Source organism: Eurypyga helias, unplaced genomic scaffold (assembly GCF_000690775.1).
Source record: "Eurypyga helias isolate BGI_N326 unplaced genomic scaffold, ASM69077v1 scaffold6816, whole genome shotgun sequence".
Classification (NCBI taxonomy): domain Eukaryota; kingdom Metazoa; phylum Chordata; class Aves; order Eurypygiformes; family Eurypygidae; genus Eurypyga; species Eurypyga helias.
In genome coordinates this window covers 1-26064 of record NW_010255903.1, presented here as the reverse complement: position 1 = coordinate 26064, position 26064 = coordinate 1, and the positions used below count along the sequence as shown (strand labels likewise).

Sequence of the window (26064 nt, the reverse complement as noted above, 5' to 3'; positions counted from 1 at the left end):
CCTGCACTTCACCAACCGCTCGCAGACCTGTAAGCAATTCAGACCAAACCCTTGTCCCACAGCCGTCTTCCCATTTTACACTGCAGTCCTGTGTGTGGAGAAACGTTGGAGAGACACAGGTCCTATCATTAAAACAGAATTACTTCTGACAACTTCTTCCTTTTTGTTATTCCCATAATTTTCAGTCTAGTATTCTAAGAATATATTTCATCTTGAAAATGTAAAACCTTTTGAAAGTTCAATGAAAATTGATTAGTACATCAGAACTTTGCCAAGAAGCAATAAAGGTCTAGCTTCTCCTGAATTAAGTAAGTCTCACAGATTTATAGTGACAGCTGTTTAAATTGTACATACCAAAACCACTAGTCTGCCAAGAGCTACAGTGTTTTCCAATGCAGCAGATAATTTCAAAAGCTTTCGAAAAACTTTGGCAGCATTCAAACCAAAAAAACACTGCTCTGTCCAAACAGTTCAAACTGTGCCCTCCACCCTATCACCCTTATTTGTCTTTTAATTCCCAACACAGCAATGGATGCTGTTAAAACCTGTCCTCCTAGGATTGAGAATCACACAAAATTTCTGCACAAAAGACTCCATTCTTAACTTGACCAGCCTTTAACAGTCAAGCAGCATCAGGGAAAAACATAATGCTAAATAGGAGAGAAACTATCTTCCTAGCTTTGAGCTCCAATGCAAATGCACACCTATGGACTTCAGTTCTTTTGACCCTGACGATGACTTGATTAGCTCACCACTATGCTTTCTGCAATGATTACCTAGAACTATGATTTTCATTTTCTTACCTCTACCTCTTCTCCTATTGTTTCTTTTTAAAAAGTTAAAAGCAGTTTACATGATTCTGTAGTACTAACCGTGAAATATATCACTAAAATGATTTTTGTATTGATAGGCCAAGCAGCACTTAGCTGAACTGCAAACACCTTCAGAAAGCATACTCTGGTGTCTCAAAAGCAGAAAGAAGGGAAGAAAATGAATCAATATTGTAGTAATCCTCCATATGAGTTATGAAACCCTGACATATGGAGGTAAGTGGTTTAAAACAGTCTGTCAGTTGGGATTTAGCTGGGGGAAAAACCCACAAGAACTCTGAAGGCCTTAATAAAAAGTTAGGCTTCTCTTCCATTTACAGGAGCAGAAAGGTAATTGGTGCAGAAAGCATTTTCAAGAATAACTGTGCAGCAATTTACAGCACTTTGTGACCCCTGCCACAGCAGCAAACACACTTCGTCTGTTGGTACAGCTGTCACCAACCAGAGTCAGCTAAACCTTGAGTGAAACATCGTCCAGCTCAGCACAGCAGTGAATTTAGCCAGCCCCTGTAGAATGCATCACCACCCTCAGTCTTTATTTTTTCAGTCCACTCTACTATCCCTTCCCAACCCCCAGTCCAAGAAACCACTTCCTGAACTCCTCAGATTACACAGCAGGCTGTTGCTGCCCCGGATGCTGTGATCCAGGGACCAGATCGCAGTCAGTACCAATACATTTACTGCTTCATGTTCACTCGAACTGTTACATAGTAAATTCTTACACTTGGGCTCTTTCCCAGTTTCTTGCTACTCGTCAGTGAGGCTCCAGCCAACACAACTCATCCAACTTCCGTTACCAGGTAACGGACTGGCCATGGCAGGTTGCTTCTAGGCACAAATAACAAATCAAGAGATAAACTCTGAGCACAGGACCATAGTAGGGGTGCCCGTACTCTCAGTGCTGCCTCCTCAGTCTGGGGCATTCAGTTACAGCTCCGTACCTCCAGCAGACTGTGAACTGCAAAGAAGTCACTTTCCTTCCTCACTTGCCCCTCTGAGCAGCTAAGCCTGACCATACGAACAACGTGCACATTTGTTTATAGCACCTCTTCACAGTGCACTCGATAAAGCTTTCTCCAGGCTGTGGAAAGTCACGTTATCAAGGGTACCACCACTTTTGTTATAAGCCTCTTCACATTTACTTACAGATCTTCTTCAAAACCCAGCTGCTGAATCTGAGCTTTGATTTTCTGTCCTGATGTCTTTAGTATGATGTTCTCGAGGAGATGGAAATCATCCTGATTGAACATCTCGCCATCCTCTAATGGGCCAATGATCTACAAAGAAAGCGGGATCAGCATTATGATGTTAGGCTACAGTAAAACAAAATTCAAAGGTGTATTAAATAAATACTCCAGCCCAGTCTCAGGATCAACTGTTTAGGTTTATGTTAAAGTCAATGGCAGCAGAGTTTAAGAGCGAATTCTAGCTATTCAGAGCCAAGAGTCCCTGACTAAAGCATAAAATAAATGCTTAAAATTTTCAGCGAGTGCTTGGTTTGCAAAAATCAGGCACAGTAAGTTCCACATGCAGTGCTACATCTTGAAAGGGCAGTGGAATGCCAGGCCAATTCCAGTAGTACAGCAAAACTCCAGCAAATCTCACTCCTCTAGCCTTCAGAAGCCTAAAAGCTACTTAGACTCATTAGCTATTTTGCTAATGACAGAGATAGAATACTGCAACTCATTTCTTGACATTTTAACCCAATAAAGTATACAGCTACTGGAACTTGCTTTTTTCCCCTAACTGGCAAGCAGATGACGAAAGAAAACTGAATGCTGTACACAGCTGGGTTTCATTATGTGCAATGAAATACTCCTGTTGTAACATCATTTGCCTAGTCTGAGTGGCTGTTGTAAAAAGAGCTGGTCGAAGAGACCGAAGCACCTTGGTGAGGGCCAGATACAGCAGCATTTTGCCCAATGAACTGAAGCAGCACAGGCAAATTTATCATCCCTTTCTGCCCCTGGACTCAATTCACTGCCAACATGAAAGCAACCCTGTTGGTGAGAGACCTGAATTTGTACACGACCCCAACAACTAACTGCACACGGTACACAGAAAAGGTCACTGCAGGTCTCAATAAATCAAATAGGAAGCAACCCTAAAGCCTGCTGAGACCTAAAGAAGGCTGAGACTGAGTCTGATCCGTAGACTCTGCTGCCCAAAGTCTGCTATAACTCTTTTACTGTCTGCCGACTGATCTCACCCTTCCGTTGCTGATCACAGCCCTCTGCCCCTTCTTCAGCTTTAGAACGTCTCTGCAATATATAGCATGGGACAGAAGAAAATCCACCTTGGGAGATTCAAAGGCTTCTTTGAAAATACTGATATCCATACCCTGAAAGGAAAGAATACATGACATTGAAATGGGAAGAAAAGTACACCCCTGCACATTTTTTTTTTAAATGCACCTTTTTTGTTTCCATTCAAGAACATAGCTATATCTTGCTAAAATTTATCCCCAGGTCCCTTCTCTCTGTGGTCTTAAACCTAGTTCTTGCCTGTCACCTTCAAACATTATCACAAATTATGAGGTGAAGAGCTACAGCTTCAGTAATTACTTAGACGAGTTGTTCCATGTTTCTGTTCTTAAATGATTCTTGCCTAACTTTCTTTAACCTACTTTGAGAACTACAAGCGTAATTTTTTCTCAGCTTTTAAAAGAGATTACAGTTTTGGCTTAACTCTCCCAAGAAACACCTGAGTCACTGAAGTAGGTCCCTGAATCTGAATTCCTTTTGACTTTTCAAAGTTATGGAGCTTTGGTGTGTATGAAGATTTACTTTATTTTTAGAGGGACTGTTATAATTAGGTAAGTTGACCTTTCAGAGTGAAACACCAAAACCAACAGTGTTGTTCTGCAGAGTTACTGTACCTATTGCATACGAACATACTACATTGCAAAAATCATTAGGAGAACAAGTGGAAGTACCCTACCATTGCAAATACCAACAAACATGCTTACCCCAACAGCAAATTCCAGAATGTCGGCTCCTGCCTCTAGTGCCTTGGCAATTTCTTCTTTTGCCATTTTGGTGATGAAGTTCTTGGCATTATTTGACGTTTGTGTCTGTAGAGCTGCCCATATGGCTTTAGCGACAAGTGTGTTCTGGCTGTTTGGATCTTCACTAGGATTATTAATCATGCTAATTCGAACATTATTGCTGGATTTCTGTGTTTAATGAAACATGCATTAGGAAAGTTTCAGCTTTCAGGGTTTTTTAAATGAGTAAGAATAAAAGCATAAGCCTATTAAAATTAATTATAGCAAAAGCTTTGTATTTCTTAACCAGAAAACCAGACTCCAAATTAGATAAGTAACAGCACAAGGTAAAAAGGGTAAATGAACTAATTTAACATCAAGTATTTAGTTTATGTATAGGCACCACTGTGACAGGAATCTTCTAGAGAATACTGTGCTACACAAAAGATATAGGACCACGGCCAGCACTCTGAGGTCTGGCGAAATAGTGATTTAGGGGTAAGCCATCTATTTTCACGATAGTTATCTTCCTGGAACAAATGAGACCGAGCAGAGAGCAATGCTCATGTTCATCTCCAAACCACAACACAGACAACTTCCATTTAGAACTACGGGATTATTGTATTAGCATAGTGCCAGGAGGGGACTGTGTCCCAGTACAAGGCAGTCAGCAATGTTCCAAGTCCCTACAAATAAGATGAGGCTGGAAATTAGAGACCTTGCAGGGAGAACCAATCTCTCCAGGTCATACAACAAGCAGCAGCACAACCTGTGTTTTTCAAGCTTCCATCTACGGCTTTATTAGCACTGCTAAGCTGTTCAGATGAAAACATGACCTACCTGATGTTTAATTGCATCATACAACAATTGCCTCCCTGAAGGTTTATCAAAATCACCAACAATCCAAAATGTAACAGGTCTAACGAAAGAATCATCTGCAATTAACAAAAAAAAAAAAAAAAAGAATAAAAAAAGAGTGGGAGAAATTTGAGGGTGAAGGGGAGGAAAGCTTAGGATAAGCCTCCTCATTTGGAGGAGAAGCATGATGCACAAGCAAAGGTTTCAAAAAAAGTAAAATTACATATGGAAGATAAGGATGAAGCGAAGCTATGAAGTCTGGCAAGACAGAAATAATTATATTGCTATTATATTAGGTTTCATTTACCTCATTCATAAAATGCACATGCATCACTGTTTCTAAGCTGGATATTGCTTGTTTGCTACCTTTTTATTTTAGAAATTATAAAGGAACCTATAACAGATGCCAACTAGGGAACAGACATACCACTTCTTCGTACTGAAGCGGTTAGTTCATAAAATCAGTTCTGTATACAGAAAAAAGTGCTGAAGCCAACATGCATTTAAACAGCTTTCTTCATTTCTGCTGGTTCTAAAGCCGGTGTTAGAAAGGAACCAGAAAATTCCCAGAATAACATATGAAATGCTAAAGCATGAGTTACCATAGATCTCCTTGGAAGACATTCCTGGTCAAAAAGCAGAAAGGAGAGGGAGGAAAGGAGAGAGACATTAATAATTTCATAGTAACCCCAATGTGTATCAAGAAGCTGCAGCACTCTACTGGGCATAATTGAATAATTAAAAAGTTCAAGTGCAACATGTTTGTGACAATTTTATTAGAGTAAGGTTTAACTTTTTCTTCCCGTCAAATAGATGGATGCTTTATTTTCACTAACTTTATTCAGCACTAACTCTCCTACATATTACCAGTTTCATACCATACCATGAAGGCATCATTCTGAAGACCATTTGCAAGAACTACCATGCCATTACGACTTGGAAGTTAACCTTTTCTGTTAGCTTCCCTCTTTAAAAATTAGCATGACAGTGCTATTTCAGTACTCTTGCTCAGCCAGCAATATGTATAACTTACTTATGATCCTAGAAAATGAATGTGCTACAGCATTACTGTAATCAGACACTGGTTATTAAATACCTTCAGTGACAGAAGGGACAGAGACCCAAAACTGGCAAGCCATGGGACTGCAAATTAACGCACACTTTCAAACGAGTGTGCGGAGGTGTAGGTTTAATAGCTTTCCCTTTGTAGAGTAGGAAGAAACTTGTTCAGATCTAAGTGACTGAACATGAACCAAGGGCAAACACGAGACAGAAGGAGCAATGGGAACATTTAGGGCAGTGCATGCACATGGCAGTGGCTGAAGATGGTGCTGGGGAAACTTGTGAGAGCCTAGGAAAGGCGACAGACAGAACAAGAGGAATTGGTTCAAGTGGCAGCAGCTTATGTATGATTCCTAACTGAAATGGATATAGGAAAGGCCTCATAAAGCTTTGTATTATGTCTAAAATTCATTCCTTACAACAAGAAGGTACAGCTGCATTTAACACTAACTGTAAGAAAACCATACCATCATTGGAAAAGCAGTACCAGCACTGGTGCAAAAAAACTGGCACAGACCATGTTAGATGTTGTCATCTACCATGGGCAATAAAAATTGTCTTCTGACTCCATGTAACCCTTAGTAACTTTGAATTGTGAGAGAGAGCACTAGAACACCTTTTGTATTCCTCTAGCCAGCGTCACTGCAGGATCAGAGCTGACACTGCTGCATTTCTGGTGGTCATTTGCAATACAGCAAAAGCAGATTGGCTGGGACTTCTTTATTCTGTGAAGGCTGGGTTTAAAGAGCGACAGGAACATTCTTGTTCCATGCAGATGACATGCCTTATCAAAAAACCTTTCTTTTTCACACTTAGATTGCGCCATTACCCACAGGCCTGAACAAGGCTCAGTGAGGGGGCCATAATCCACTGCAGATGTTACCTTTCTTTGTTAAGTAGGTCATGCTGTTGGCGACAGCAGCTGTCTTATCTTTGGATTCCAACGTAGTAAATCGAGCAAAGTCATCCACGTAAAAATTATCTGAGAAACAGAAAAAGTGTGAGATGTCAAGGCAAACTATTCCATGTAAAATGAAAGAAGAATCACTATTACCAGAACATTAAGAACACATCCCATTTTGTTCCTCCTGATACTCCTTTTTATGTCTCATTTCCACTGTTAATATACAATGAGGAATATATTTCTGTTGTCTCCTAAATTATGTTAATAATTACATTGCATATTTGGCATGCAGAAATCAGTTGAAGAAATTGTTCACGTCTCACTTAGTTGAAGTTAATTTATGTAAACAATACACGTCTAAAAGTCAAAAAAGGTAGTTTTTCCAATACTGTCAATTACAGCAGTCACTGCATTGGGTGTTAATACACTTAGCCATGAAAAGTTCTAAAATACATGGCACAGCAAATCTTAAGTAATTCCAGAGACGACTGTCAATCTGTGCTCAAAAGGTTAGATACAGGGAACAAGCTGTTTCTTTATACATTATATGCCTGCTCTTGGCTGTTGCTAACATATTGCTAATTTTTCAACTTCATGAGTCATATTCCTCTAAAGGTTTGTATAAAATCAAACCAAATTCCTGTTCTGAAAAACCTGTAGACATAAATGTTATTGTACATAAGGTCTCCCCCAGCACCAGGGCTAGAACATCACTCAGGGTCCTGTTAATACTTTGCCGCTAGAGCTTTCCGTTGGGACAGCAAATGTCTTGGACTCAGATACTTCAGGTTAATGCAATTAAAAGCATCCTTACTTATTCCTGTCAGATCTAGGTACTCTCTGTCAGACATTAAGATTCTTGAGTTAATTCTTGGAACAACATTAGGCTGGTTCATGATATACTCAACTACATCTTGGTCATTAGATAGTTCACCCTGAAAGAAGAAAGAAGTAATATTTGTTATTTCATATGTATATTTGTCTTAGAGAACTTAAAAACAACAACAAAAAAGCAAACCAAGAAATTATGCACATTAAGCTATCTTGTGTATTACACATTCAGGGACTTTTGAGTCAGTTTTTCCAAATCTTACTTCCCTCTGAAGTCACAGCTGAACTCAGCACCTACCAGGTACACGGCTCGCTGGAAGATGCTTGTGGTTTCCAGGATTTTGTGCATTGTCACAGTTTCTAGGTCATCAGGATCCAGCTGATCTTTTTGAAAAGGCATTCCATTGAACAGCACAACAGGGAGAGGACCTACACCTGTTTGCTCATAGTAACCTCTCGCTGCCTAATTACAGGGAAAGAAGCAGGTTTACCACGTTAGCCCATTATCACAAGGGTTCATGTTTCCATGCAATACCCACACAAGTCTGTTCTCAACAGGCTAAAATGTCCTTCCAGCTTTTATATGATAGAGAGAATACTAATTTTATGCAGTGCACATGGCATGTTTTGTATCTTACATGCAGAAGGCGTCCTTGTCTTTCAGAGTTTCAAAGCAAAAAAGGTTACTTCATAATACAGAAGTGCAAAATACTCCATTAAGTTCATACTGTAAATGAATTAATTTTAATGAGCACTGTCTGGTAATAGCAAAAAACGTGCAACAAGCAAATAAAGGGAAAAATGCTCTATTTCATGAATTCTTACTTTTCTGTTTTGATCATAGGCAGAATCAATTCCCAGAATGCTGCTGACTTCCACGTAGGGATACTGTTTCTCAAGAACACTAACCACATGCTCCACTTTCAGCTGGTCTCCTGTTTTCACTTTGTTGTATATCTGAAAGGAGGGGACACATACACGTTTACAGCTGCAACTGTAAAGCGTCTCTCCTTACCAAAGGTGAGTTGACCTGTCACCTGCATTCCAGTAATTATAAGGCATTAACAGCCAAATTACAAAATGTGTTTTCAGATTCATTAGCTGCAATACCAGGTCCTAAGCACTTGTAGTCCTTAGTTATGTTGCTTTACCTCATAGTTATTCCAGTGAGATTGGAATCATGGAATCTCAGGTCGGAAGTGACCTTAAGGATCATATGGTCCAACCTTTCTTGGCAAAAGCATGGTCTAGACAACATGGTCCAGCACCCTGTCCAGCTGAATCTTAAGCATCCAATCTTGAGGAATCCACCACTTCCCTGGGGAGATTATTCCAATGGCTGATTGTTCTCATTGTGAAAAACTTTCCTGTTGTGTCCAATCAGAATCTCCCCAGGAGCAACTTGCACCCATTACCCCTCATCTTTTCCCTGTGACTCCCTGTAAAAAGGGAGTCTCCATCGTCTTTGTAGTCACCCTTTAAATATTGGAACAGGGTGGCAAGGTCTCCCCTAAGCCTTCTTTTCTCAAGGCTGGACAACTACAGTTCTCACAGCCTTTCCTCACACAGCAGGCTTCCAAGTCCTTGGATCATCTTTGTGGCCCTTCCATCTTTGTGAAAGGAGGTAAATATCATGTATTTCTTTAAATAATAACTTGCATCTTCAATTACAAAAGGTATTTTTTGGAAAAAAGTAGAGCTTAGGAGAAAAAAGACACAAGTAAAGCATATCTGAAGAACTACCCTTCCCTTCAGAACTCGACATGTTTATAAACAGTAAAACAGACCTCATGTGCAATGTACGTAACTGTTTCCCTCTTAAAGGCACAAGACTTTATTTCCACTTATAAATACATACCCAAAAAAAAAAAAAAAAAAGTAAAAGCACCAGCAGTTTAATGCTACAGTATGCCCCGGCTTGTAGATTTGTATAACAGCGTCAAACCATGAGTGCAGATGCATTTACTAGCGCCTGTATTATCCTTTGGCGCAGCAAAAGCATGCAGCAGGAGCTGTTCAAAACAAATGACAATATTGAAAGGACATGGGTGTTTAGAACTCATTGGCAGAATGAGCAAAGGTAGAATCAGAAAAACATGCAAAAGTGTGAAGTGTCACATCTCGTCTCACCTGCTAAAGCCGGGGCAGAAGCACTTTACAAAGAAACATGTATTGTGTGGTATTAATATTTGGAGATGTTCTGAGTACTCACCAAGCCGAAGAAAAACTTCTTCCATTATCTACATATGAGCACATTAACAGAGTCTTACATACATGGAAAACAGTAAAACATTCATTTTCCTTTTAAATGCGTACTTACAGACATGACAGTCTGGAAAGCATAATTATTGTCCATTTCTTGTGCCACATAATTGTATGCCCTAAGGAGGGCAACACCAGGATCCTGAAGTCCATCAACATCCTCTGAGTCATTAACCACAAAGACTAGTCCAATCCTGCAACCAAAGAAATCCCCAGGTCATTAATCTGTTATACTAACAAATAACTCTTCATACAACTGTCAGCTACGATCATCATCTTGGACAAAGACTTCTTCCAGAATAGACTGGTAAGATTTTGAGCTGAGTGGCCAGGAATCACACTTACAATATAATCTCTAATGCTGAGTCCATCAGAATGTTGCTTTTCATCTCTCTTTCATCCAAAGGACTTGCTTTTAAGATCTTTTGGACTGTTAAAGAAACCAAACTCTGTTTTGCTAGTAGCAAAACTTATATTCAAAACTTTTTCAATAAGAAACAGCATTTAGTAAATGCCCTTCCCAACCTTGTAGAAATGTAGCATTTCTACAGTGTCCTAGCAATGAGAATTTTACAATTGCAAAAGTACCAAAACTAAAACTGATGTAAAAAAATTCCCCTTAAAACATGGCAGTTACCTCAGTGGGATGTGGTTGCTGAAGAACATCTCTGCCACATTCAGTAATTCTGCTGTGGTCTCGTGAGTGGGATCTACAATCAGCACCTGCATACAAATTACAAGTGGAAAGTTGCTATTCCCTTAAGAAGTCAAGGTTTTTGATTAGAGAGCTTCATTCACGTCTCACTGCAGAATTATCATCAGTCCTACTTTATACACTGCCAGGGAGGTGAGGCCCACTAGATAACAGTTTCTTATGAAGTCTTTAAGTCCATTGTGTAAAATACCCTGCCTAACCCACTCCTTTAACCAGAAGACCCCAGACTTCTTACGGACTTTATCTTTACCTCAGTATCCCCTAGCTCCTAGGCTTCTGTCCCCATATGTACACAATCCACCCAGTGTTTATGAGGTGCCTTTTCATTTAATAATTTCAGTGTTAGAAGTACTGAACTCCAGAGAAAAAATCGAATGCATTAATGCTCCTGCAGCTTGAGGTGGTTCAAGTTCATATTTGCCCCTAATCAGAGGAAGCCTTTTTCCTATAGGGCCACTCTGCCATGTGACAAGAGTTACAGCACAGAATTTACAAACTCCTGATTAGATTGAACTAGTTTACCTGGAGACTAAAAGGACACCCAGGATTAAGCTAAGGACTGGTGATCATTTTTTGAAGTCTTGGTGCCAGTATGCTTTCTAACTGAAACAACCCAAATCGGTCTTAACCCTGTGAAGAAGGTACAAATTTGAGGGACTTCATTAACCAACTTTGGTTATTATGACAAAGTTGAAATGCACCAAATTCTTACTTGTCAGTTGATAATTTTTACCATTGATGAAGCAATCTGTGGCATCTAATAGACACCAGAGAATCATGCTCAGGAATCTCAATCTCTTCCACAACTTAATAGAACAAAACCTTCTAGAAAACCATCCTATCTCAAGCTATTTAAGTGACAGTGAGTCCAGCACATATGCAGATGAGTTGCAAAAACTAATATCCCCACGTTTGGAAAAAAAAAAACCAAAAGCACGTTCTATTTCTAGTCAGATTACTACTTACAAAATTATGGAAGTTTTTTCTAATTTGTCTGATGACGCCGGGAAATGTGGGACGCAGCAGTTCTTGCAAGTTGGAAGGCCAGGAATTATATTGACTGTCAACTTCAAGGTTGTTGATCCACTAAATAAAAATAAAGGCATTAAATGATTGACAGTCCTCCTGCTCGAGTCTGAGACTGTAAAATATTTTAAAATCTGACACTATATTGAGAACTGTATGATAAAAAGCTACTCTTTTTAAAAAGAGCTAGCTATACTTGTAACCTTACTTTTCTTTTATTCTCCACTGCAGCTTCAGAGCTGATTGCAAACTAGGGACCAAAGCTCCCGACAGCCTAAGAATGCACTGCCCAATGGCAAATAAGGTACATCTATAAAACCATACGCACTGAAATAGCAGGGCTTCTGATGTCTACAGCATAGTCAGAATCTGATGGCTGGATGTTCAGCTTCAGAACGTTGTGCAAGGAAGGACCCTCAATTCCTAAGCTGTGCAGGCCCTCCATAACGCGGGCTTCATTGCGCAGCACGTCAATCAAGCTGAAGGAAAAGAAAAAATGTTGGTGACTTTTACAGACACAGCAAATGAAAGGTATAAACAAGTCTGCCATGTTTGTGCATTACTTCTTATGTATCACCTACTTCTAACTATACTAAGAAACCTGAGATAACTTAAACGTATTCGATTACATTATATTTTTAGGAAAAACTGCATTAAATCAAGGTAACTAAAGCATGACATACATTTGTAATTTCGGTTCCACATTATTGAAACAGATCTTGACAAAGATATAGGGTGGTTTTCAAATTAAAACGTTACAGTGGTTTATTCTTTGAGCATCTACCATCTTCAGAATAAAATCTGTACGTTGACAGTTTTGGAGACCAAAATCTGCTACTCATAGCACACTTCAAAAGAATAGTACAAAGGTGGCTTCCCAGTCCAATACTCAAGGGTATTGCAGTTTTTACATCAGCTTTTTGTTAGAAGTGCACTTGGCATGAGAGAAGAAACCATGATTTGCTTTTTCCAGTACTTAACAATTAAACCTAGTCTAGGTATAGACTTTGTGAAGAAGATTCAAAACTGTCTAAATTACTTTATTATCTACGCATAAGCAGGATGCAAGCTCCTAAGCAGGATACAATTCTTCTGCAAAAGAAAACACTCCTACCTAAATATGTCCTGAGTGTCTAAATCAATAAGTAGTCCGTTGATGAACAGGGCAGAATCTCCTGGTTGTAATCCTAATGTTCCTTTGAAATACTGAAAGGAAGTAGAAAGCCATTAGAGGAACAACCTGCACAAAACAAACTACTAGACACTTTAATATGTCAAAATTGTACATTTTCTCTCCCTTATTGCATTACATGGCTTCTCAACTACAGTCTTTGCCTTTGTGCACACATCCACACCAGAGCTAAAAACAACTGAAGCTATTTAGTGCATACACACAGGTTCTGTTTGTTTCTACATGATTCAGGAGCGCAGTGCAAAGTCCCTGACTAGACTTCTTAAATATACTCAAGTTATAACTAGAAATGCTTGAGAGAGTATCATGGTTTTTTAGGTGAAAGCCCACAAAGTAGATGGACAAATGGCATCCAGCTACCTGTCTTAGCTCTTTGACACGCATTTTTGGGCAGAACAGTCTTAAAACTGCTGGATATTGCGTGGCACTCAGTAGTGGAACTAACTACAGTGTTTAAGGTGCCAGTTAAGTCCTGACCTAGTGGACAAGTCATTGATGAAACACAGATGGGCTGCCCTTGTATTCCTTGTATTCCAAATCAGACAGCACACAAATGGAGTCAGTCTCATCAATATTTTGGAATTTCTTCCAACTACCCCTAAGCAGTACCCCATTTGAATGGATACTTGCCCCTGAACTGAGGCACCATCACAGAGAATGATTTTGAGTCAGGAGAGGTGAATAAAACACAGTCCACAAGCAAATTCTCCAACTCTAGCATGAAAGATTCTGTTTAAAAACTTAAGAGGTATTGGAAGAAAGAAGTGTCATTTCTGTTCTGCAGCACCAGATACAAAATTCTATTAAGAGGCATGATGAACACTGGAGAAACATAGCATGTGGATATTTAAAAGCACTAATATAATGAAAAATGTGAGCAAAGCAAACAGAGGAATAACCAAGTACCATGTGAAGTACCAAGAACAGCAAAGCAGCATCTAATCAGGAAGAAGTTATATATTTTGTTAAATAAAGAAGCTCCCAGAGAAGAGCTGACTACATGCAGTGTTAAATTGTATCGTTTTGTGGATAATTACATAGTAAACAATAACTTACTAATAGCAGTGAACGTCACTGTCAAATGATATCCACACAAACTGCGTCATGCAAAGAACAGCTGGACAGGGCAGGGTTAGATCTAGCAGACCTGGATCTAGTAGCCTAGACATACTTTGAAAAAAAATGAATCCACAAAATCATGGGTTTACCTGTGGACCAGTCTGATCTAACAGGTAACAGAAAAGCCCCCAGGTAGCTTTAGCTTGCACTTACATTCTATACTTTGTCCCTTCCAGAACCACACCGGACGACAGTGTCAAACCGCATCCCTTCTTTTCTGATTTTATCGCTATTGAACAACAAGGGATTTCTCTTTCAGAACAGGAATCTCAGGGGACTTGTCAGTAGATTTCAGGTAACTTTGCATTTACTACTTGACTAGTCAAAAACACCATTGATTAGATTTTAAACAAAAACATAAGTGTGTACTTAACATACTTCGTACTTTTCCTGTTAATCCCAAGCAAGAATGAATAGATCAGTGTAGCTCCTATAACAAAAGCTGCTCTTGGCTTTGGGTTTTATTTTTAATTGCTATCTTAAACTTCTGTCCTGCACTCTATCCAGACTGCACTATCAGGTGTATTTTGACTGTACAAAAGCCTGTACAAAGTTCCCAAGTGGCTGTTGGTTTTTTCAGTGCTTTGCTGATGCCAAGTACACAACAGAGCTGTCGAGACCTTTTCCTGCAGACACCACAGACTACTCAATGACCTCCAGAGGTCACTCACAACCTGGGTTTTCCATGATTCTGTTTCAAAGCGCATGTAGACTGACTTGGATAGCTCCTAAATTTTATTCCTTTACTAGTTTCAAAACTGGAACTGTTTCCTCCATGTAGTATGAATCATTCTAAGCCATGACAGAAGGTTTCGAGTTTATCCTGCAACTTCCTTGTAAACACTGATGAATTCAGATATTTAAGCACCATCTCAAATTGAGTAATAAGAACTAAATTTCTTCTACATTCTTAAAACTGTAATAAGATGCCAATGGCTTTCTAACAAGCTATGTTCCATCCAGGTCAGACATTTTAAAAGATAATCTAAAAACATAACTACACTTTGAATCTAATAACTTCCACTAAAGTTATTAGATTCAAATCACACTTTTAATATCTAGTTGCTTTTGGGAAGTTCAGAATACAATCAAAACCTAAACCCAGTAACTTGAGGTCAGCCTCCTTTTAGCTATCACCCAGGACAAGGAGCACTATGACATTCAGACTTCACACACATGCTAGAGCACTCAGATGAGAACTAGGTCAGAGACAAAGAAGGCCACGCGGCAGGCACAGTCCTAGAAGAAGCATACCACCCACCTCTATACAACCTGAGCTGGCAAGCCATCACTACAGGCATGTAACTTGGAAACTAAGTGAAGACTGATATGGCACAGCCCTGTCCTGTAGATCAGATGGAGACAGCCTGCATGGAAATCCTACCTCTACCTACACTGTATGTTTTCTCTAAATAACTGTTTTCCACCAGGGTTCACTATGTAGTACTTTTAATTGTATTTCAAATTATTTTTATAAAGAACAAGAAATACACTTAACAGATTCTGAGTTCAGAGAGCAAACAGACGTTCACTTTCGTATACATTAACAAGTGCTTGCCAAATAACTACTGTGAACAACTTGACTACTGTGAAAAACCATTGTAGGCACAGCTCTGAACAAAATCCTGTATCATCATTCCCCAACTCAGTGATCTCAAAGAATTCCTGACCAATATTTTCATATTTGAGCAAACAAGCTAAATTACGTTCCTAATCCATGTTTGAAAATGCACCACTTCTTTAGTTCCCGGATGCATACTAAGATAAAGTGGTGTGTGAAAATACGAGGTCACTATTTCTGAGCAAAATGTAAACTTTTAATAGAATCATTATTTTCAAAACTTGAATTTTCATTAGCACCTAAGTGCAAAAACACTATGTTACTTTATGGAAGCATTACCTTTTGGTTCTCTTCAATTTCTGCTCTGAGTTCCGAAGAAACAACTGTTTTTGTTATGGCTCTATGGAAATAAACAGATGATTCATGGCATGATGTTTTTATCTAATGGATAGATTCAATATCTACTTTTTGTACCTTATATATAGATATATTTAGTCTCCTCATATAAAGAGCTGCAATCAGAAGCACTTGCACTTTTTTGGAACCATTATACAGTAGGATGCACTATTTTTTCTTATACTATATAATTTAACAGAACATAAAACGTTAACCAAATGCCAACTCTCAGTGTCTAATTTCACATTAACCACAGTAAAAGTGAACAGCTGCCAAAAAAGGTAGAGGTGGAAGCTGGCAACAGAAAATGGGATTTCAGTCCTCACTGTGGGTTCCCATTCCTTTCCTTACATCGCACCTAGCAAATGGCAAGTACAGCTCACACATTTAACTAAAAACTCAGTGAGAGTGCAATACCTTAGGAAGCCATAAATAGCACCATCTTAATATCAGTTAGTGGGAAATAAGACCAGAATTCATGTGCTCTTTACTCTCAAGTGTATCTCCACCTACTCAACAAGGAGGAGCTCCTTTAATACTTTCACAACCCAGGCCATGGGATCTATCAAAAATCTATTTGTATAGATGTGTTGTGCAGGCCAGATTATGAGTCTCCTGAAATTAATTTGAATATGCTCAAGAAGTCATTGACAAAGTACAAAGAACAGTGGAACTGGGCATCAGTCTCTGACGTGAGACTGACTGGCTGTTTGCCAAAGTGGATCCCAGAAGAGTAGGATCCAGTAAACAGATAAAGCCGCAAAACAGAATACCTATGCAATAAATTCTTGAGGACTTAATGCAAAAGGTTCAGAAGCATTTCACAACACAATAGCACAGGTAATTCCATCAAGTTTTCCACCAGTCCACATCAAATGCCATCCAAGAAAAACATTGCAAGATCCTCTTTGTAACCACAGGCTGAAGAATTCTCTGCAGGACCATTCCCTGGTGTTTGCTTCCAGCTAAATGGAAGCTCGGACATTAACCCAACCAACGCTGCCTGTCTCAGGTTCTGCTCAGGACAAAGACAGTAAGAAAAGTGCCTAGAACTCGTAATTAAAGTTACCTGGCCTTCGTAGGAAAGTTCTGACTGAGATCTTTCATGACCATCAAAGCATCCACAGGGGGAGCAGTCAAAACACGAGCAGCAGTTTGAAAACTTAAATCTAGAAGTGAAAAAATAAGGGTCAAGAACTCTAAACTGGAAACAAGCCAATGCAGAGTCATCTCAACTTGAGCTTTCAGCTTTTTGGCTTATTTGTTACCTATGAAAATTTATTTTCTATCTCTGCTTTTAAACAGATTTTTTTAATCTTCTTCCTTGTATTCCACTTGTATTTGTTGCCGTGAAGTAAGTAACCCTTTCAAAATGAACCAATTTATCCTGCCTACAGGTCACTTCAATGAGGCCAGACCATCACCACTTATTTTGGCTGAGGTGGGAGGATCTGCCCTTCAGAAGGCGTCTGGGGAGTTGTTTCACAAGCTAGAAATATAAAAGCCACCTGTTGGATATAAGTAGGTTCTCTGTGGCTGCAAAGTATGTTCAGCATTTTGAATTACTCTCTTTTTTCAGAGGATGAAAAGCCGTTCCACAGGCCTCTACAGATGATTGCCAGGGAAACGGGTCAGAGTTGCCTGCAGGTGCTTTTGAAATACAGTTTCCTGTAAACCTTGAGAAATCCCAGCTTGGTGAGAAATCACACCAAGAATGTGATCATGGAAAGAAACTACATTTCCTTTGTTTTTCTGCATTCAGCAGATCACACAAATAGTCAGTTTAAGAGCAAGTGGCTTTCTGCACCTCACAATATAGAAAGCAAACCTTCACAAGTCCTATGAAACAATTTTTCTAAAAGCTGTTTCAACAAGACTCTACAAAGGCGCTTTGAAAATCCAGTATTTTCTAATGCAGGAATTTACAATCAAACTCTCTCAACTGTACACAGCCACTAGGTACCTCATCCATGTCGGACACGAGAAGTTATGTTCCCGTTAAGTTTCTGCAGTACAATGCTGCAAGCCTTCACACAGATTACCTTGTAACTGCCATACTTTCAAAGGTGCCATTTCATTGGTACTTTCCACGAGGTGTTTCCGAAGCTCTTTCAGCTCTTCTGTCAAGTCAGGATACAACTGCCTGAAAGGGTATGAGAGTCAAAAAACTTGTGTGGTTTCCTATAAGCAAGTCTTCAAAGAAGCTAACATATGAAGAAGTGTGCTGCTAACACATACAGATAACTCAGTTAAAAAGTAGTAACAAGGCAAAAGATCAGCATTACTGCATCAAGTTTTTTGATATGACAAAGACCAACAACTTACAACTGAGTTTTACCTTAGTTTTCCAAACAGAAATCCTTGCACTTCATCAATAGGATCATTTTCATCTATTACTGTAGCATTCACATCTGTGCCTATAAACACACAGAAAACACCGCTTTTACCAAGCTGTTCATAACCCTGATTTTAGCCCCAAAATACTTGATAAAAAACTGTATCCAAGTAAAGTCCTATTCTGAGCTTAAACATCATAAAGAAATCTTTGCAAACGACTCACAGGGTCTCCTAACCAGCTGGACACAAGCCAGCTCCAATCTAGGTGTTCCATGCTCGAGTGTAACTCAAGGTCTTGTCCCTTCGGATGAGTGCTTCTGGACAGGCCAGAACAGCACAGGCATGAACAGAAGACTGCACAGTCACACCCTGCACAGAATTGGGCAGGAGCTGGCTGAGAACCATATACCTCTAACGTGCAGCTTACTATAGGTGTGAGCTGTTTGCAGCTTGTAGCAAGGCAAGCACAGTTTGCCCATTTTGTAAAACATTTTACATGACTGCGTTTAGATTACTGATTGGTATAAAACTTCTCAAGTTTACAAATAACAAATCTTCCCCAGAATTATTTCCCCCCCACAAGCCTGAAGAGAAAAAGGCCTCCATCATCCTGTTCTACAAGCAATACCAGGACTTTTGCATGACTTTTTGATGACAAATTAATGGAAATTCTCACACAGTAATAAAAATCTTCCATTCGATCACTTCCTCTAGTATGTTAGTTCTTCTAAACTTTAAGTATTTTTACAAATAAAGACCAAAGGTTTTATGTGTCTATACTCTAGATGGTGGCAAAATATTCCGAGTCAGAGTTTAGATTTGTATCTAGAAACTGATAAAACTGCAAAATCCTGAAGCAACCAATTCAAAAATCTGAGTTCTGTGCTCTAAAACTGTTAGCTAAAAAAAAAATATTTTACTTAAGTCCAAGATAAAATCAGGAAATTCTGTGGTTTTATATGTGTGTGCACATGTAAATGACAAGTACACACACAGATAACCCTCACAAAATAGTTTTGGCAGGTGCATGAGAGTTTGCAAAACAGAGCTCAGTGCTCTGAAGAGAGCAGCAAAAGCAAAAACTATTCAGAATTCTAAGTTCTGTTTCCCCCAGAAACGAAGAACAGGAAACACATTCTGCTCAGAGGATGGCTAACCTAATGCAAATTAAGGTAAGAACTGCTTTACATCTGCAGAGAATCTGGTTATCTGGTAAAAAATGAGTTCTATTATTAGTGTCATTACTAAGATCTAGTCCAGAGTCATGACTCCATTGTTAGCAGCCTTTCACAACTACAGAACACAAATGCCTTTGCAAAGATACATTTCATGAAGAAGATAATTCCAAAAGAGAGAGGAAGAGAAGTGATTTCAGAGCTGAAGGAAGAATATCTGCAATTCAGACAAAACAGTCATCCATCTAAAAAGAAATAAAATCACCTTTGCAAAATTACAATATTCACATTAAAATACTTAAAATAATAATTCACCTTTCACCTGTGTATCATCTTTGGCCTTATATTCTGTACTTTTAATTGCCAGTTCCACACCATAGCCAGAAAGGTAGACTTTTTCTTTACTGGGATTCTGTAAGGAAAAGTGAACAGTACAATATTGCCACGCCACGTTTTTATGTACAACTGAAAAGCTGCCATCCCAAAGCCAAGAAATCTCAAGCTGGTACACTTTTCAGACAAAACTGGTAATGCACAAGAGAGAAACAAACACAACGAGTGATTCTGCAGAAATGTACTGTAATAATTATACTTCCTATTGTATTTCAACAAAACTCTGAAGTTCAGCAAGCAAAGATATCTCTGTGAACCAAAAAATCCCACTGACAACCACAAAGTAAAGAGGAACACAAAACAATGTTTTCAGGATTCAGCATGTAAGCCAAGCAGAGCAGGATAGACTCCTGTCTTCAAATCAGATGGAGAAGGGAAAGGAACTTCAACTGTAAAGTTCAAAAATGCAACATTCAATACAGAGTTACAACAGAGAATTTTAAAAAATGAATACATCAGTGACTCAAGAGAGATGTCTAAGTAGTTCTGACTTCAGTGGGAAACAAACATGATCACTTGGTAAAAGTATTTTCAAGTATAGAGGAGTCACACTGTATCAAGATCCATTGTATAATATGCCTAATTTTAAATATAAGTCCTCCTCCCAACACTGATGAACAAATTCCTTTTAAAAAGCAAAGCGGTGTATGCAATGTATGACTTTATTTCATTGAAAGTGCACGTCACTGGAAGTGAACCAGCTGATGCTTTTTTTTTTTGCATTCAAGCCTGGCTACTAGCTGCAGCACGGCAGGTTTTAGCAACCTTAATAAACATTCTGAGAAAAAGTCAAATAACTCAAATTCATCCGTGCTTTTGAAATGTAGTTTTAAACACTACTCTCGTGGTTATGGGCAATTTAGGGGGATGGAAACCAGGACAAATTGCACTACGACTTGTAAGTGGTTCTGTAATAAAACTGCTACAGAAACAATGCCTTTGATTTGAAAGTGATACCTTAAGGTTAATGCTTACTTTCCATACCAAGTACTAAGTGGCCTCACTGTGGAAAAATCTGACTATCTCATTTAATCTGATATAGGTAGAGCAACATTTTTTAGACTGAACTGTGTAATTAATTTGGAGTTTAACTCTGCATTTGTAAAATCGAATGATCCTCTTATTTAAACAATCAGGAGATTTAAAATATCCTGTATTCCTCAGCTACATGCAATAAAAAAATCAACTTTGAGTATTCCAAATAAATACCATGCAGCAATACATCATGCAAATGTCAATTTAAAGGGACCAAACTTAGGCCAGTATTCTTTTTTAGAACCCAGGGCAATCCTCTTTCTGTGTCAAACACCTGCGATACAATGCACAAATATACTCACAGCAATGTAGTGTCTGAGGACATAAGTGATTTCTCCTGCCTCAGCCTTTAAAACAAGCCTCTTATGGTATCTGTAGAACTCCTCTGAGCCAATCTCCGCATAAAGTATGACGACAGGACTTTCAGGGTTTGACACTGGGTACTTGTGGTCCCCTTTGAACAAAAATGGCTTTGGCCTAAGAGTAAACATTGAAGATGAACACGCTGTGATTCACAGCATTTCCTCCTGCAGCACAAGATGCAGGATTTCTTTTTCTCATGTTTAATCACTGTTCCCGTCTTCACCGAATACATATGTCAAGCTACTCCCATGTATTATCCAGGTTGGTGGCACTTGAAGCATGTTGATAAAGCTTTGTTAAAAGTGGACATATGAAACAAGTAGCTAGGTGCTATTTTGAATCAAATATGATCCTTATTTTAAAAATTAACCACTTCCCTTACATTGTTAATTAACTTTTCTTTCCCACCAATGGTGATTCATAAATTCTGTATTAAAAAATAGAAGGCTAACAGAACAAATGTTCCAGGAACTCAAATTCAAGTGAACTCTGTCCTTGGCTTAGTACACAAACAAGAAAGTGAATGAGAAGACTATTTTCAATTTCCGCTTTTAATTTTGTCTAAAATATAATGAAGTATTTAAAATATTCCCAGTGAGTAAGAAGAATAGCAGGTGACCTTTAGATGCCATATGTCCGCACATCGACTAAACACCTTTCTGCTTACAAAAAACGAAACTACCAAGATTACTATGAAGTCAAACTGAAATTTAAGGTTCTGTTTGGTTTTTTTTTCTAAAGAGTTACTATATTTTATAGTTACAATCGAGTTTTGTTCTTGTAAAGAAATCTGAATTTGAGCTATATCACAATATAGCTAACAGTTTCCTTTGTTAATGACGACAGAATTATATAAGGAAAAAGTACTGTGCATGCTTCAAGCCATTCATGAAACAATCTGTTACATTAACTATCTCTTCAACATGCAGCCCAGCTCTTCCTATTCTGAAGTATTCTACACACTGAAGGCTTTACATATTCCTGAGAATTCCTACTGTCCTTCAACAGTTTCCAACGTTTTCTGTGCACATTTCTCCTACTAGCAGGATATCAAAGTGCAATGGGTAAGAAAACAATCATTCAAATCCAGATTAACATGAAGTAAGAGACTGCCACTCTGTGCAAGCAATGGACAGTACACATGAACACTGAAGAACTACTGGTTTATTACAATCTCTTCACAGCAGGAAGTCTAACTAGGTTAAATTTTAAGAGCTAATCAAATAATAGGAAATTAAGGAAATACCTTTCTGAAGCTGTCTGTAAAAGGTTTCCAAGAGAGTCAAATTCACATGTCTTCTCCCCATGCACAGCAAAAAACAGGGTACAGCCCTTGGGTGGAGGTTCATCTGTTGCTATCTGTATTAAAATATTTGTTATCAAGCAGTTGTCAATGTTTCCCCTTAGAAGAAGTGAAAATGCTAACACCATAGCTCTATAGCAATTGGTCATCTTCGATTTCTACATTCTAAACAAATACTTCTTCCCTGTTTACTACATAATTTAAATGCTCGGTAAAAACTGCAAAATTGGGAGTTGAGTCTTAACTTACTATAAATAGTTTTCCAGTCTGTTACTACTAACTGTAATATTAATTCCAGGTACAGAAAGTGAGGCCTGCAATTGTAAGGTTTTTGGTTGAGTTTTTTTTGCATTACACATCAGAAACCTCTGTATGTGTTAAACATCAAATGATAAAATTATTCCAGAAGAAAAAGGAAGATATCTTCTATTATTACTTAAATAAAGCAAATTATAATGTGAGACAATTTGCAATGAACTGTATGATACCCCTAGTTTGAAAAAGAACAGAGAGTACAATGAACTTCCACTTATGGGTTCTAATGATTACAGCTATATCCATGGATTGCGATCTTTGAGCAAATACAACCGAATAACGGGAACAGCAGCAGCATCACAAGTACCTACAGCCATAGGGATTTTCCTCATAAAAATCCTCAGAGAATTATTAGTGCAGCAGACATCAAAGATATGCAGACCTGTTGAAATCCCAATTCTTTAGTCTACTCTAGACAGATGGACTCAAATTCGGCACTCAGCGAAATTAGTATATACATATGCTCTTCAGCTCCGGTGCATGGAGCACTTCATCAGTTCAGGAGTTTTATACTCTCAAATATTCATCTCCTTAGGCAGCTCGCTCCTTCCTGTAACGCACTACACATCATTGGAGGATATCCTGTACTAACCTGTTGAAAAGCTTGAACTGTTGCAGAATAAGAGCGTAAAGACAAGGAAAATTTCAACAAATTCTGCTGCAAAGGTGACAGTGTCTGGCAGGCTACATTCAGCATTTCCTGGTAAGAAGAATAATCGCTCCCTGCAAAGTCAAGGTACAAGAAGTTATCTTTCTATACCATATTCTATTGAAGAGGGGCCATTCATCCTAACTGTGATTTATACTAACAGAAGCCCATGACATTAATTGTAAATATGCACATGACCATTCCCTCCTCAATTTTCATTACAGCCAGTTCTACAGATGGATGAGAGCGATCCATTAGACTACAGTTATATACATTCCTGAGGATGCAAAATAGGCTCAGAGAGGAGACAAACAGTTAAGAGCTCCCACTTAATTTCAGTTGAGAAATAGAAACACAAAGAAAAAGCATTTCTAGTATTTTATACTTCACGTTTAAAGAGAAACTGGCAGGCAAAACATGTTTGACACTCGTCTGCTACAGCTTTTGTCAAAGATATCTAAAACCCTTGAGCACTTTGCAGTATAAATATTACTGAAATCAGCCCTCATGTGACTTTGACAGTACTACCACACGGAAGACAAAATATTGTGGTTTACTTTTCAACCATGTCAACTACCAGTCATTATCAAAAAGAAGATGAAGAAAACTTACCCTCATGTTCAGATGTCTTAATATTTTCACTACCTTCAACAAAATTCCAGAATTTCTCCTGACCTTCTTCTGATAAAAACTCACTGAGTAGGAAGAAAAGAGTTAGCTAGGTCTATGCATTTTCTCTCAAATTACAGTTCTAATACTTTGTAACGCTTTACAGAAAGTTAGCTCCTATCATAAGTTTACCTATATCAGAAAGCTGTATGCTTCTAGAAAAAAGGCAGACCAGGAAAGCTAAAAACCAAACAAATAATAGTTGCAGGCCAGAACAAACACACAGGACATGAAAGAAGCTTGTAAAGCACCTACTAATCTGTCAAAGACCACTAAGAGAAAGCAGTGTGCACCCTGGGAGCTCTTCTCCCTAATGCATTTCTTTGGTAGCTATCTTTTATGAGAAACACACATTTCTGTTAACTTTGCTGTAAGAACTGTAGTTTGTTTGAACTACTAGCTTTGGTGGGTTTTTTTTGTTTGTTTTTAAATGAGCAAAAGGAGAAGTCACAGCTTCAAATCATGATGACATAATTCCCCATATATTAAGCGTATGATTAGGTAGTTATCTGAGGTTAGATAGTACATAATTCTCTAAACATTGCTAACAACAAATACATTATCACAACTGAAGTTGTAACATGCTTCATACACTCAAGGATGCTACAACTGATGTGGAGCCCACTAGCTGCCACAACAGCTCGTGTGTTCATTTCAATCTGTTCTGACCCAAGGTGGTAAGCACTCTTTGAACAACTGTGTAATGCATTGCCATGCTGAGCTAAGTAAATGGAACAGCAGGAACGATTTTACACGGCAGTGCTACATCATTCTGCAGGTCACCCCAGATGAACAATCCTGTCTAGCCGAAGCCTTTGAATGTAACGGTCAGGTTACGTATCAAGCCTGTGGTACATTATTTTGATTACTTGCTTACTATTTCCCTGTCTCTTATAGGGTGAGCTTTTCACCAACAAATGTCTTGCATTGTCAGGGTATTTAAATCCTGGCACTATATTTAAATCTTGGCACTGACACCTGAGCTTTGCATTGTATGGCTTTTTCAGTCTTCAACTTCTATAAAGAAGGTTACAGAGCAGCAATTTCAGTAGGTCACACCTGTTCTATTGCCCAAAGCCATGCCCATCTGAATGCTCAACTATTTTCATGCGAACCAATCTGCGATAACATGGGCAGAATTCCACATGTGGTGACACCCTTAAGCAATACAAAATTAAATACAGAGACTCTTACACAAAAATCTAAAAGTCCTATTTTGCATAGACATCTCCAAAGTAGAATACTGAAAAATGAAGTGATGGGGACCTCTAAAGTGCTAAGTAGACTGGCAGTGAAAAGACAGCATTTTGCTTTCTTTTTAAATAGCGTCTTTTTAAAAAAAAAGTCTTTAATACCATAGAAGAAATCACCCCAGGCTGACTTGCACAACTCTTAGCAAAGTGGTTGACTTTAAATAATCAATGCAGAACGCACATGAACAAGGTTAAACTCAAGCTTCACTGATCTAAACATACGCAAGCAACAGATGTGTATCAAAACCTACAGTCAGCATTGAAGTCAAAAATCTTTTACTGTGAAATCTTACCAGACCATGCTAAACCTCTCCAGACAGTACTTTGAGTAAAACTTCGTAAGGCAAAAAATACTTACCATGGAATTATTCATTGTTATTAATGTTTGTTCTAATGCACAATGAAAGAATTCACCATTCAAAAAAGTACTACTCTCTCCTTGAAAGTATTCATCCCATCTCCCCAAGCACAGCAATGATCATGTTCACCAAAGTGTTATTACTGCCAATGAGTTTGCAAAGACACCAGAAAACCAATGAAAAAGCCAACACATCACTTTATCCTTTAAGCATATTTTGATTTGTCAATGAAAAAAACACAATGGGTTTACCTTGTTTCAAGTAATAAAGGAGTTGAAGACCACTTTGTAGTTAGAGATGTTGTCACAGCCTTAGAATCTCCTTTTACAAGTGAAGAGCTGAACCAGATTCCTATAACTGCAATAAGTATTCCCATTTTATAGAAGCAGCCTAGAAGAGATGAAGAAAAAAAAGTTTTGAATTGTCTCTTTTTATAAAACAAAAGAGCTTGACAACACCAAGCTGTGTGGC

General features: G+C 38.5%; 1 protein-coding gene across 1 annotated transcript in view; it reads right to left on the bottom strand.

The window, feature by feature from the left end:
- Positions 1 to 25969, bottom strand: part of UGGT1 (UDP-glucose glycoprotein glucosyltransferase 1) — a 40519-nt gene extending 14550 nt beyond the window's left edge. The window contains 24 exon segments of the mRNA XM_010153462.1: positions 1942 to 2107; positions 3040 to 3171; positions 3799 to 4005; positions 4657 to 4751; positions 5277 to 5300; positions 6620 to 6718; positions 7455 to 7575; positions 7770 to 7934; positions 8297 to 8428; positions 9792 to 9927; positions 10371 to 10456; positions 11415 to 11534; positions 11803 to 11953; positions 12589 to 12680; positions 15686 to 15746; positions 16812 to 16911; positions 17785 to 17885; positions 18081 to 18159; positions 19570 to 19666; positions 20985 to 21159; positions 22292 to 22404; positions 23256 to 23386; positions 23925 to 24007; positions 25845 to 25969. Of these exon segments, the coding sequence (XP_010151764.1) occupies positions 1942 to 2107; positions 3040 to 3171; positions 3799 to 4005; positions 4657 to 4751; positions 5277 to 5300; positions 6620 to 6718; positions 7455 to 7575; positions 7770 to 7934; positions 8297 to 8428; positions 9792 to 9927; positions 10371 to 10456; positions 11415 to 11534; positions 11803 to 11953; positions 12589 to 12680; positions 15686 to 15746; positions 16812 to 16911; positions 17785 to 17885; positions 18081 to 18159; positions 19570 to 19666; positions 20985 to 21159; positions 22292 to 22404; positions 23256 to 23386; positions 23925 to 24007; positions 25845 to 25969 (2791 nt within the window).
- Positions 25970 to 26064: the final 95 nt, after the last annotated feature.